The 12,663-nt window shown below is 42.0% G+C and overlaps 1 protein-coding gene across 3 annotated transcripts in view; it reads left to right on the top strand.

Moving 5' to 3' along the window:
• Positions 1–6,813: 6,813 nt before the first annotated feature.
• npr2 (natriuretic peptide receptor 2) overlaps positions 6,814–12,663 on the top strand; it is a 61,055-nt gene continuing 55,205 nt past the window's right edge. For all 3 annotated transcript variants that reach the window (XM_084414850.1, XM_084414849.1, XM_084414848.1), the window contains exon 1: positions 6,814–7,757. In XM_084414850.1, the coding sequence (XP_084270976.1) occupies positions 7,079–7,757 (679 nt within the window). In that variant the 5' untranslated portion in view covers positions 6,814–7,078. The remainder of the gene's footprint in view (positions 7,758–12,663) is intronic.

The following is a 12,663-nucleotide window of genomic DNA, read 5'->3' as shown; positions in this document are numbered from 1 at the left end:
TTACATTTTTGAATTACACATTTTTGAATTCAAATTATCAGCCTAACAATTTTAGGGAAAAGTTTAGTGAAAAAATAAATAAACATTTATGTTGGGCTTGTCCCTATTTTGCTTAATGATCACTTTATATGATGATCAGATTGAATTTAGGCTTTTATTCACATATAAACAATCATCAACTCACACATCAGTCATGGTAAACGGAAGCTCAAGCATGTTCACTTGATGTGAGAGAACCAAAGAGGTTTGTTCTTGTGCGTCAAGCAGGTTCAGTTGAACTTATGTTTATGTTCGCTGATCGAAGTTTGTGTGTGAATTAAATACTAAATTAAATCTGTTCCATTATGTAAAGCAGTTGAGTCTCTTCAGAAAATTTTAACTAAACCTCTCAATTCATATGGATCAGTTTTACAATCTCTTCATGAACTTTTTGAAGTGTCAAAATTGTAGTTGTGTAGCTGCCAATGGAGGGACAGAAAGCTCTCAGATTTCATCAAACTAAAGTCTTACGGGCTTGGAACGACATGAGGGTGAGTAATTAATTTTTGGGTGAACTATACCTTTAATGCAAGATGTTTTTTGTACATAAAAGGGTTATACGTTATTTCTACTAAGTAAGTATGCAACTACATGTCAACTTAATCTACTAACCCTAACCTTAATGACAGCAGCATTTGAGTGGCATGAAAATTTGGTGTTGGATTGTGTCACTACTTGATGTTCAGAGTGCAACCAGGACCCTGAGTTCTTTGAGGAAAGAAAGGTGGACATATGTTCTGCACCCTGCGCTCCAAACGTTGCCCTAAAGGTTTAAATGCTGTAGGAGCAGCATAGTAGATGTCAACTGAAGGCCTCTTCTGATTTTACCAGAACATACATATAGTATGAAATAGGATGAGATCTGATCTGAATCATCAGATCACACTGCTTTTTCCATTGCTCAGTGTCCAAGACTGAGCTCTTGACTCCAGGTTATGCATCTGTGTTGGCCTTGGATGAAAGTGGATTCATGGCAACCACTGTAGTTTCCAGCTCTGTGGAACACAGTAAAGTTTTTGTTGATTCTGGATCACAGAGGTGTTGTTTTAATTTTTTAAAACATGAACATTTTGTGAAGTGTCTAATCCATGACCATTGACTTTGGAATAGTGATCTTTTTTCAGAGTGGTTTATTATTTTTGAGATTTTTTGGTGGCAGTTGTCCTCCTAAATAGAACTCTTAATTTAGAACCTCATGACATTTTTCTTTGTTTTCAAAACCCATATTTTTCTGAAAAACAAAATGATATTAATATTTTAATTATTTTGGCAAAGTTTTATATTCATAAAAAAAAAAAAAAAACTCAAAAGAAACCTCATATATTACCTTTTATAATATTGATCTCACAATATACTTTGAAATTCGTTCAAACATGAGATCACAAAACAAAAAGCTTATAAAAACAATACAAATTTTAAAGCTTTTCAAAATCATGTAACTGCCCTAATATTATATAGCACCTTTTATCCCATTTCTTTACATTTTAGTTGTTGTTATTCTTTGTTTTACATACTCTGAACAGTAACACAATGCCTTGTATTTGTCTTGTACTTTTTTCGTTGTGCTTGTCTGTAATTGAACAAAAAATAAATAAATTGTCCTCCTGTAGTTACAAATAAACTTGTCTGACCTCTAATGGCAATTTATAAAATGGCAATTCTAGTGTTCACTGTTCAACAGGGATTTTATCTAGGGTAGAATGCAGAGTATAAATCTGAGTGACAATATACATACACTGAACAAAACGCAACACTTTTGTTTTTGCCCCCATTTTTCATGAGCTGAACTCAAAGATCTAAGACTTTTTCTATGTACACAAAAGGCCTATTTCTCTCAAATATTGTTCAAAAATCTGTCTAAATCTGTGTTAGTGAGCACTTCTCCTTTCCATCCACCTCACAGGTGTGGCATTTCAAGATGCTGATTAGACAGCATGATTATTGCACAGGTGTGCCTTAGGCTGGCCACAATAAAAGGCCACTCTAAAATGTGCAGTTTTATCACATAGCACAATGCCACAGATGTCGCAAGTTTTGTGGGAGCGTGCAGTTGGCATGCTGACTGCAGGAATGTCCAACAGAGCTGTTGCCCATGAATTGAATGTTCATTTCTCTACCATAAACTGTCTCCAAAGGCGTTCCAGAGAATTTGCCAGTACATCCAACCGGCCTCACAACCGCAGACCACGTGTAACCACACCAGCCCAGGACCTCCACATCCAGCATCCAGCAACAATCGGTTTGCATAACCAAAGAATTTCTGCACAAACTGTCAGAAACCGTCTCAGGGAAGCTCATCTGCATGCTCGTTGTCCTCCTTGGTGTCTCGAACTGACTGCAGTTCGTCGTCGTAACCGACTTGAGTGAGCAAGTGCTCACATTCGATGGTGTCTGGCGCTTTGAAGAGGTGTTCTCTTCACGGATGAATCCCAGTTTTCACTATAAAGGGCAGATGGCAGACAGTGTGTATGGCGTCGTGTGGCCAGTGAGGGGCTTTCGCGAGGAGCACCAGTTCGGAAAACCAAGTCCGGTTGGGCCAATGAGGCGCAACCAAAAGGACCTGCTCCTCGTCCTCCCTGATCTTGCACAGGACCTGGGTCCCCTCGGTCAGGAAATAAAACAAGCGGCAGTGGGAAGAGTCTAGGGAGGCAAACAGGTTCAGCTCTCCCAGGATGTGAATGGCTCGAAGCGACCTCAGATGCTTCTGACTCCATAGGAGGAGATGGCGGGCGAGTTGCGACATACGGCGGGAATGTAGACCACCTTGTCGGTTGATGTACGCTACTGTTGCCGTGATGTCTGAACAGACTAGTACATGTTGGTCCTTGAGCAACGCCCGGAAGCGTTGCAGAGCCAAGCGTACTGCCAGCAACTCGAGGCAATTGGCATGCCAAAGGCGCTGGGGTCCTGTCCAGGAGCCTGCGGCAGCATGTCCATTGCACATGGCACCCCAGCCCGTGGTGGAGGCATCTGTTGAGACAACAACATGCCTGGAAACGTTCTAAGGGAACTCCGGCCCGTAGAAAGGAGAGGTTCGACCACGGGGTGAAGGTCTGACGGCAGGCCTGAGTAACTGGTACTTGGAGCGTGTCCTGTTGCCATGCCCATGGACTCGATCGAGAAGCCAGTGCTGAAGCGGTCTCATATGAAGCAGTCCGAGCGGTGTGTTTGTTGCGGCGGATGCCATATGCCCCAGGAGCCTCTGAAATAACTTCAGTGGAACCGCATTCTTGCCCTTGAATTGACTCAGACAATTCAGCAGTGACTGTGCACGTTCGCTCATAAGCTGTGCGTACATGGCGACCAAATCGATTTCCATACCGAGAAAAGAGATCCTCTGCACGAGGGAGAGTTTGCTCTTTTCCCAGTTGACCCGAAGGCCCAAACGGGCGAGGTGCCGGAGCACCAGGTCCGTGTGTTCGCAAACCTGGTCTTGAGAGTGAACTAGAATCAGCCAGTCATCGAGATAGTTCAGGATGCAAACCCCGTGTTGCCGGAGTGGCACAAGGGTTGCCTTGACGACCTTCGTGTAGACGCGAGGGGACAGGGCTAACCCGAATGGGAGGACCGTGTACTGGTATGCTTGTGCCTCGAAAGCCAACTGTAGCAACTGTCTGTGTCGAGGAAGAATGGAGAGATGGTATAGCGAACTCCCCGGAAGCAGGGAGGAGACTGATGGTTCTCGCGAGCCAGCGGGACAGATTGAGAAGCTCTAGCCAGGCTCCCAAAAATGTAACCAGCGGGGTCATGTGAACCACAGACGTACCCACGATGGGGCAGCGAGGCGGAATAACTGGCCCAGACGTGGGAGGCGTAGTGTCCCGGTGTGGGGGCACGGTCATATGCCGCGTCCTGACAGAGAAGGCCAGGGAAGGACGAGCGTTCTGCGGGGGCCTGCTCTGACGGGTCTGGCGACAGAGGGGGACGAGAGTGGTGAGGCTGAGTGTTGCACACTGCCGTCCGCTGCCTCTGGGGGCTCAGAGATCAGTTCTTCCTTAACCACATTAAGGTGGTTAAACAAAAGATTCTCCCCCGGCCCTCCTTCCCCTGGCCCTGCTACCATCTCCTGGCAAGAATTGCAGCCCTCTGAGCTGAAGAATCTCTGAGCTGCCCGTTTTAGGAGCGCCGCTGGCGTTTGGCAGGCTGCGGGGCTGGTACGGGCTGGGGCGCCTTCCTGCGGCCACCTCCACGACGCGGCCCGGGTGAAGGCTGCTGCTGGGGCCGGGCGGGAGGGGCGGGATCCACAGGAGGGCGCCCTTGGCGGCAAGCAGACTGAGGCATCTGAGCTGGCGGCTGGGTGAAGGAAGCAGCTGGCCGCTGGGGCAGAACAAGTTTAATGGCCTCAGTCTGCTTCTGGGTGGCCGAGAACTGTTGGGCGAAGTCCTTGACCGCGCCGCTGAAGAGGCCAGCCTGGGATATGGGAGAGTTGAGGAACCGGGTCCGCTCAGCCTCTCGCATATCAGCCAGGTTTAGCCACAGGTGTCTCTCCTGGACCACAGCTGTGGACATCACCTGACCCAGGGAATGTGTGGTCACGGGTGGCGGCACACAGCTCTTCCATGAGCCCTGGATCAGCTCATGGCATGCAGCAAGGCGGCGGCCTGCCCCGCAGCTCTATAGGATTTCGCCACCAGGGTAGACGAAAATCGACAGGCTTTGGAGGGGTGCTTTGGATCACCACGCCAGGTAGAAGCACTCTGAGGACACAACTGCATCTCAACAGAGCGTTCCACCAGGGGGACCCCAGTGTACCCTTTGACTGTGGCCCCATTGAGGGAAGAGAAGGCCACCGCCGAATGATCACGGGAAGACAATAGTGACTTCCAGGACCTCGTGACCTCCTCATGCACCTCCGGAAAGAAAGGTATTGGGGGTGGGCACTCACAGCCCCAAAAAAACAATCATACAGTCGCGAGCACTCGGGACAGGGTGGAGGATTCCATTCCAGCCCGATGCTCGCAGCTGCCCGGGAAAGCATGGCTGTCAATTTCGGATCAGACTCGGGCAATGCTGGCACACTCGGGTGAGGCAGCAGCACACCAAGTCTTCAACTCCGGAAGACTCCAGCCCACCTTGTGATGCAGCGATGGACATCGTCTCATCATCTGGAGCGCCGAATGTGCATCCGAAGATGGTCCCGCAATCTCAGCCTGAACGCTCGCGGGTTGTGGTGCGCAAGAGGGGGGTGTGGCCCGAGGAAGAATCGTCTGGGCTTTATTCCACACCGTAACCCTCAGGTCACCCTGGCCACCAGCCAAAGTATTGCCTCTCGCGGAGGGGATAGATCGGGATGTGGCAGAGGGGACTCTACCTGCAGAGAGATCATTGAGTCTAGACCGCAGCACCGTGATGGTCATGTTCCCGCAATGAGAACATGATTCATCCACAAATGCTGCCTGAGCGTGATCTAAACCCAAACACGCTAGGTAGCGATTGTGCCCATCAGATGGCAAAATTAACGGACCGCACCCATAAGTGCACGGGCGAGACATCTTTAAAAAGACGTGCCACACGCAAGCTCTTTTTGTGAGGAGAGGAAAGCTCAGCATAGTGCTGAAGCGCCCAGGGAGAAGCACACACACTGTTGGCAGAACACTGCACAGATCAGCAGCAGGCAATGTGATCTTGCTGGAACACGCCGTTGCACCAACACACTGGAGAGCCGCTCGTCTCGTAGTCTCGAAGAACTCAAATACAGGCTTGCAGAGGAGTGAAGAGAAGCTCTTGGCTCCGAAGCAAAAACATGATGCGAGACTGCCAGTGTCCTCCTTTTATACCCACGCGGTGGGGCGGAGTTGCGCTATGCAAATTCCACAGACCCATGGCATTTCCATTGCCATTAGCTCGTTTTGTAGAACTCGAAGGTGATAGGCTTCTAAGCGAAACCCCCATTTCATCATTCACTGACGTAACTCGTAGTGACTGAACGAAAGGGAACTACAGTAATCCATACGACCCCAATGGATGGATCAATGTCTTCTGAAGTGAAACAATAGGTGTTTGTAAGAAAAATTACAATATTTAAAACTTTTAAACAGTAGACTATCGCTTCAGACCAACTGTAATAAGTTGTTTTTCAAATAAAGGTTTCCGGGTCAGTGATATTACATTGTGCCAAATCTTTTTCTCTTTGGCTAATTGATGAGTTGAAAGAGATGACAACAATAAAATAACAATTAATATAGGCTATTACCAATAACAACATGTAGTTGGCTTTCAAATTAGTAGGCTACGCTACGTTGGGGAATTTAGAATGAAATGTAAATGCACAATGCACAATGTAAAAACTATATTGCATCCTTCCGATCCCGTCTTAAGCTGACAAACAAATCCTAGTTTGAGCACGCCAGGTAAGAGGATTTATTCTTCTCAAATCAAACTTCAATGAGAAAAATCCTCTTTTAAATGAACAGAACAATCCATTAGTGACGTCTTTCTTCCTTGTAGGCCAACTAGATTGGTTGACAGAGTCTCCTGGTGCTTTATATGATGGACTTCTGGCGTCCAACTCCTCAGTGATATTTGGTGTGTGTGCATCCGTGTGTGTGTGTGTGTGTGTGTGAATTTAGAATGAAAGGGCTACCATAGTTTTTACATTGTGCTAGGCTACTTATAATTATAAATCCCCTGAAATTCATCCTGACTCCATGTAGGAGTGCGGTTAATTGACCTGCAGACAGAGGGAGCCATTAACTAGTGTAGTAGCTGCCATGACGTGTAGAGGCTGTGCAAGGGCCGCGCGCGGTGAAGTTGCGCTCATCTGGATGTTCACACACACACACACACACACACGGACGCGCGCACACACTGAATCTCACTGAGGAGTTGGACGCGAGAAGTCAATCATATAAAGCACCAGGAGACTCTGTCAAGCAATTTAGTTGGCCTACAAGGAAGAAAGACGTCACTAATGGATTGTTCTCTTCATTTGAAAGAGGATTTTTCTCATTGAAGTTTGATTTGAGAAGAATAAATCCTCTTACCTGGCGCGCTCGAACTAGGATTTGTTTGTCATCTTAAAACGGGATTGGGATTTAGGATGGGATTTAGTTTTTACATTGTGGTACTTATACATGTACTCGTACCGGAATGCAGAACAGAAAAGGGGAATATTACCGTAGCGGTGATGCTGCCCGACAATATTAAGTATTCGTGGGCATCGCCGCGCGTCCTCCCCGCGATCCGTATGGCGCAAGAGAAAATTGAGAAGAGCGGACTTTTAAAGGGACACACCATCAACCTCCTTAGTTTTAGCACTGAGTCCGCTGGTTCTTGCTCGGAAAACAAGGCACAGATTATCGCAGTGGACACAAAACTTTACAACAAACCAGATGCGTTCATCGGACCCGGCTGCACGTATTCGGTCGCGTCTGTCGGACGGTTCGCGTCTCACTGGAAACTCCCCCTGATAACCGCGGGAGGACAAGCAGTTGGTTTTGATAATTTTGAAGAGTTTAAAACTATTGTCAGGACGGGCCCGACCACAACGAAACTCGGAGACTTTGTCAGTAATCTACACGTGCATTTTAACTGGAGCTCTCGCGCGCTGATGGTCTACCACGACCTCAAACAAGATGACCGGCCGCATTACTTCCTCGCCGAGGGCATTTACATGATTCTGCAAGATGAAAACATCTCCGTGGTGGCTTTCCCTTACGAAGATCCACAAACTTTAAATTATAAAGATATCGTCACATTTATAAAGGACAACGGGAGAAGTAAGTTTAGATTCAGTTCAGCAAAGGTTCGTTGACAGTTACAATGCTTTAGCATGAAAAGAGAAAGTGCCATGGTCCTTTGAAATAGCATACTGAATGATTACTTAATTCATATACCATATGGTAAGCTATTTACGTTACTCCAGGGTACTTAAAAGAATACCATATATTTTGTAGAGTGTAACATTCCAAATTCTACAATGATGCATCCTTCCATAGAAGGATATAAAAATCTCTAAAATGTTCTGTTAGAAAGCAATCATCACATAAAGGACAGTGGGGAAAATAAGTTAATTTACATATCCATATGCTATGGTACATCCCAAGATATTTTAAAGAAATAGTACTTCCATGTACTTTGGAAAATACCATATATCAAAATACCACATTTTTACCATCTGGTTTGGTCACTGCTATCCCTCCCTCCCACAGACAGTTTACCTTCTTTAATCAATAAAGCGTGTTTGTGTTATTGCATTAAGCATCCTTCCATGACAACCACACTGATATTCTTGATCCATTACATGTAAAATCTGAAGACTACAATGGGGCATTGATAGCATTAGTACTGACACCACCTGTGTTCCCCCATAGGCTGTATTTTTGGACCTGTGGTGCCCTGTGCAAGTTATTTACAGCACCACCAAAACAGGAGGGCATGCACCCTATTCACTGTTAATAAAGCAATGCAGTCAACATCTATTGACTTCTGTTCAGTTATCTACCAAACACGACTTTTAACAGTCCTTTAGAAGTTCTTAGCTGTTGAAAATGTAGGTAGAATTTAAAATATATAATTCAACAGAAAATATTTAGATTCATTGAGCAGTAGAATAACTTAAGAACTTTTTTTTTTAGTTCCTTACAAAATTACAAATGACCTGGTGTTTTAAAGACCCCAGAAACAAATACACTGAACTTGTATGTTCTTTTATGTTGATTCAGGTAAATGATTCTTGATAAAAACAAAACAATTTTAACTTAGGAGGCTGCAGAAAACCCTCTAAATGCATTATTTTCAGCTTGATTCCTTGCTTTGTTACAGTGCTTGACATTCTCATAACCCCCTGAGCTGTCAAACACAATTATTGTGGCATGGCTGAAATAATACATGGAATGAGGAGAACACATAATGTCACCAAGGTCTTTGTGTCTTCACTCAGCATATCAGTGTCTTCATTTTTATTTACTTCCCTTCAGATTCACACAGCACAATTTAATGTATTTTAATGTCATTAATTAAACTAGTTTAGAGTAAATAAGAGAGTACACAGCTGGTCACTGAGTTTCAATGCATCAACACTAATTACAGAATGATACTAAAGTATATGATGCATTAAGTCCAGATTTCTAGATTTTGTTGTTTATATCAGGATGTGGAGAAAGGCCAACTGCTATTACCCCAAAATGATGATATCAGAGTTAAATAACTGAAGAGAACAATGTTTGCTTGTTTGTTTTTCTCTCACCATTTTTTTCTTTCTCCAGAAAATATTTTAGATTATTGTGCTCTTAGACAGAGTAAGAAACGCTCGATAATAAAAGAGTGTTGCAACAAATAAAAAGATTTTCACATTTAGATTTTTATATCGCTTTATTGTTTTCTCTTTCTAAATATATACACACAAAAAAGTTGCATGGTCTTCTAAACCATAAAATAGGCATTGAAAAATTAATTTTTAGGGTTTTTTCCCCCCAAAGCCCCAAAGCATCAGAGCAATCATAAATTGGAATTTATAAGGCACAATGTTTCTTTGACCATAGAGCTGTACCATTATTATGTCTTGTCAGATATTGCTCAGATAGTTTTCACTTTAAAGTAATTTGTTTCTAAAAAAATATTTTATTATTATGTTTTTTATTACATTTTTAAGACCATTATTACTGATTTGAGTTCAGTTTGAGCTGAATGCATTACATTTTATTAGTTGAGTGTTGCATGTGATGAAAATGTTTGTTAAATAAAACCAATTAATTGCTTAAATTGTTCAAATCAACAGAGGATTTGTCTGGTTAGGGGCTGGAAACATCTGCCGTTGGCAGGCAAGATGCAGCCCATTCAGAATGATCAGACTGCATTTATTAGTTAGATGGTCCTGCTGTTTTTCAGTTTTCTATTTCTATTGCCTTACATTTGTAGTTTTGTAAATAAATAATTGTTTGATTACATTGTATTTGCCACAGTTAAGAACATTTTTCATGAATTATCAGATGTAGGAATTGCATTACGCAGCCTGAATACACTGACCTAAACACAACTGCAGACTACTCATGAACTTGAATCTTAGTTGTTTTAAAATGTCTGAATGATTCATGAATTGCAATTCTTCGTAGTTTATTAACTAGATTTGCACAGCATACATAATTGTCTAAGTTTAGTCATTATAATATTACAAATCCAATCATATAAAGAACCTTTGTCAGTTACATGTTCTACGTTCTAAATATTCATCCCTCAATCTAAACAAGTCAGATATATGGTTTCCTTTGCTGAATCCATACTGCCATGGCAACACAAATCCATGTCTCCCAGTGTCTCCTTTGAACAAGCAAAGGAAAGCACCATGTTGCTTACATTATTACACACAGACATTAATTGTCATTTACAGCCATGTCTTTGACACTGTTTGATATAAGAATACTTACAGTATGCTCATTTAACATCAATAAATATAAAATAAAAGAATGTTGAATTACAGTGATGTATGATCCATTTAATTTTTTACTGATATTAGACTGCCCCCAGATTTCTGCTCTTATCATAACCTCGCTCTGTCATGTTTGGCTTTATCCGCAGCATAGCCTGTTTACTGAAGTACGTTACCAAAATAAGTGAATGCATCAGCTCATGACATTTTTCTGATAATATTTACCTTATTGTTTAGTAGCCTTTTGGAGCCATTCAACATGTCTAGATTGTTCTGACATTTACTACCCTGTTATAGTGTGTGAACATTTAGAGTACTTATGGCTAATTGCTTGCGGTTGCCATTTTACTGTTAGCTTGATTGGCTGCTTACAGGTCCTGATTAGCCACTCCCTTGTTAGATGCATTTATTAACATATTGCAAGTAATGAGTGAGTCGGTGCCATGTACAACCTTTTGAGCTAGATTTAACTTCAGTAATGCTAAAGTAATCAATCTAAAACAAGCTTTTTTTTTTTTTTTTTATGCTGTAATATAATATAAGGCAAGCGTTTCAGGGTAGGTCGTGGATGTATTTGTGACACATTTTTAAGCTATGTTAAAAAAAACATAGACTGCGTAGACTGGTAACTATTTAACTTTGTGGAATGTTTATTCTGATTATTGTTAATACATTTGCTATTTATTGAACATAATTGAACAGTTTATATATTGCCATTGCAGTGTTTTATAAAAGTACAGCCACTGTAAAATCACTGTAACACACCACGTTGCTACACTGTCATTCACTGTAACACTGTAAAATCACTGTAGCACAGCTGCACGTGGTTGATTTTTATATATCGCTCTTATATACACTTCATATGTATAGAAGCATAAACCATTGTGTATAACCTTCAGTAGGGAGGTGATAATTTATTCTTTCAATAATACACCATTTCACAGTCTAATCCTGTTTGCTGTGCTGACAGTCTTAAAGCATATTGTAAAAATCCCTGTGAAATCATTTGCAAAGGCGTCTCAGATGTCAGAATGTCTCTCACTGTTTCCTCAATGAGTTTAGTTGCTATGACCCTGAGGTCAGATTAATTCATGTTTTTTGGTTGTTGTTTGGGCTTGTTCAGTTTGTGAACTCACATTCCATGCGTTGATGAGATAATGATCGGCCCAGAGGCTGTGAAATATCATAACAAACCTTTTCTCCTTCCTCTTTTTTTTTTGTTTGTTAGTTTTTGTATTTGTGGTCTTTTTGCCTCTTTATTGGTTAGACACACAGTAATGAGACAGGAAATGATGGGGAAGTAGGACAACAAAAAAGGATGCAAGCAGGACTCAAACTCTTATTGTCCACCTAAGAACCACAGTTCCTTGTGTCAGAGCACATGACATAACATTTTCCATTTATTTTGGTTTAGATGTGTGAAACAGGGACTCATTGAACCTGAAAAGATCCTAGATAGCAGCAGAGGCTATTATATTTGTGTCCAGCCTGGTCTCATTTTTGTACATTCGTGTTGATGTTGAAATGTACAATATGGACGTACTGGCAGCATCTAAAACGTAAACAGTATTACGTATTTACAGCTATAGAAATGTAAAATATTTATGAATCCTTTATATCATAATAATATAATAATAATATTATATAATAATAATAATAATAATATTTTTTACCGTTTTATAGATTTTAGATCCCTTAACTCTATCCCCCTAAACATAAGATAAGAGGTATATACAGCAGACTTACCTCTGTTTGTTGACAGTTTATCAGCATCCCTCCATCACCCCATCTCCTCACTTCTAGTTCTAACTATTCCTATCACAACCTGAGGGGAGTACTCTGGGTTTGGGCCGTATTGGGCCAAACACGGCAAATACACATAACCTTTTATGTTAAGTGTGAACTTGTGAAATATTTTGATATTTTGATATATTTTGATATTAAACCTTTGATTTAGAATTTTTTTATGAGTGTGGGTTTTTAAGGTTTTGTTCACTAAGTTGTAGACGAAGATCACTGAATAAAGACTTGAATTTGATTCTGTTCCCCACACAACACAATCATATGGATTCTGAAAATTTGAATTACAGCACAAGAATAACATTTATTACATTTATGATCATTTTATGGTGCGTTTGTGGAACATTTGATGGTGATTTTTTATTCACACAGCATATTCAGGAAACTGCCGTTCCCTATCAGTCAGTCACGTTCGACCTTATGTCAGAATGTCGATCCAAATTTGGATCTCGACTGAA

The sequence above is a fragment of the Rutilus rutilus genome (genome assembly GCF_951802725.1).
Source record: "Rutilus rutilus genome assembly, chromosome: 7".
Classification (NCBI taxonomy): Eukaryota; Metazoa; Chordata; class Actinopteri; order Cypriniformes; family Leuciscidae; genus Rutilus; species Rutilus rutilus.
The sequence above is the reverse complement of the archived record's forward strand: the minus strand, read 5'-3'. Positions and strand labels throughout refer to the sequence as shown.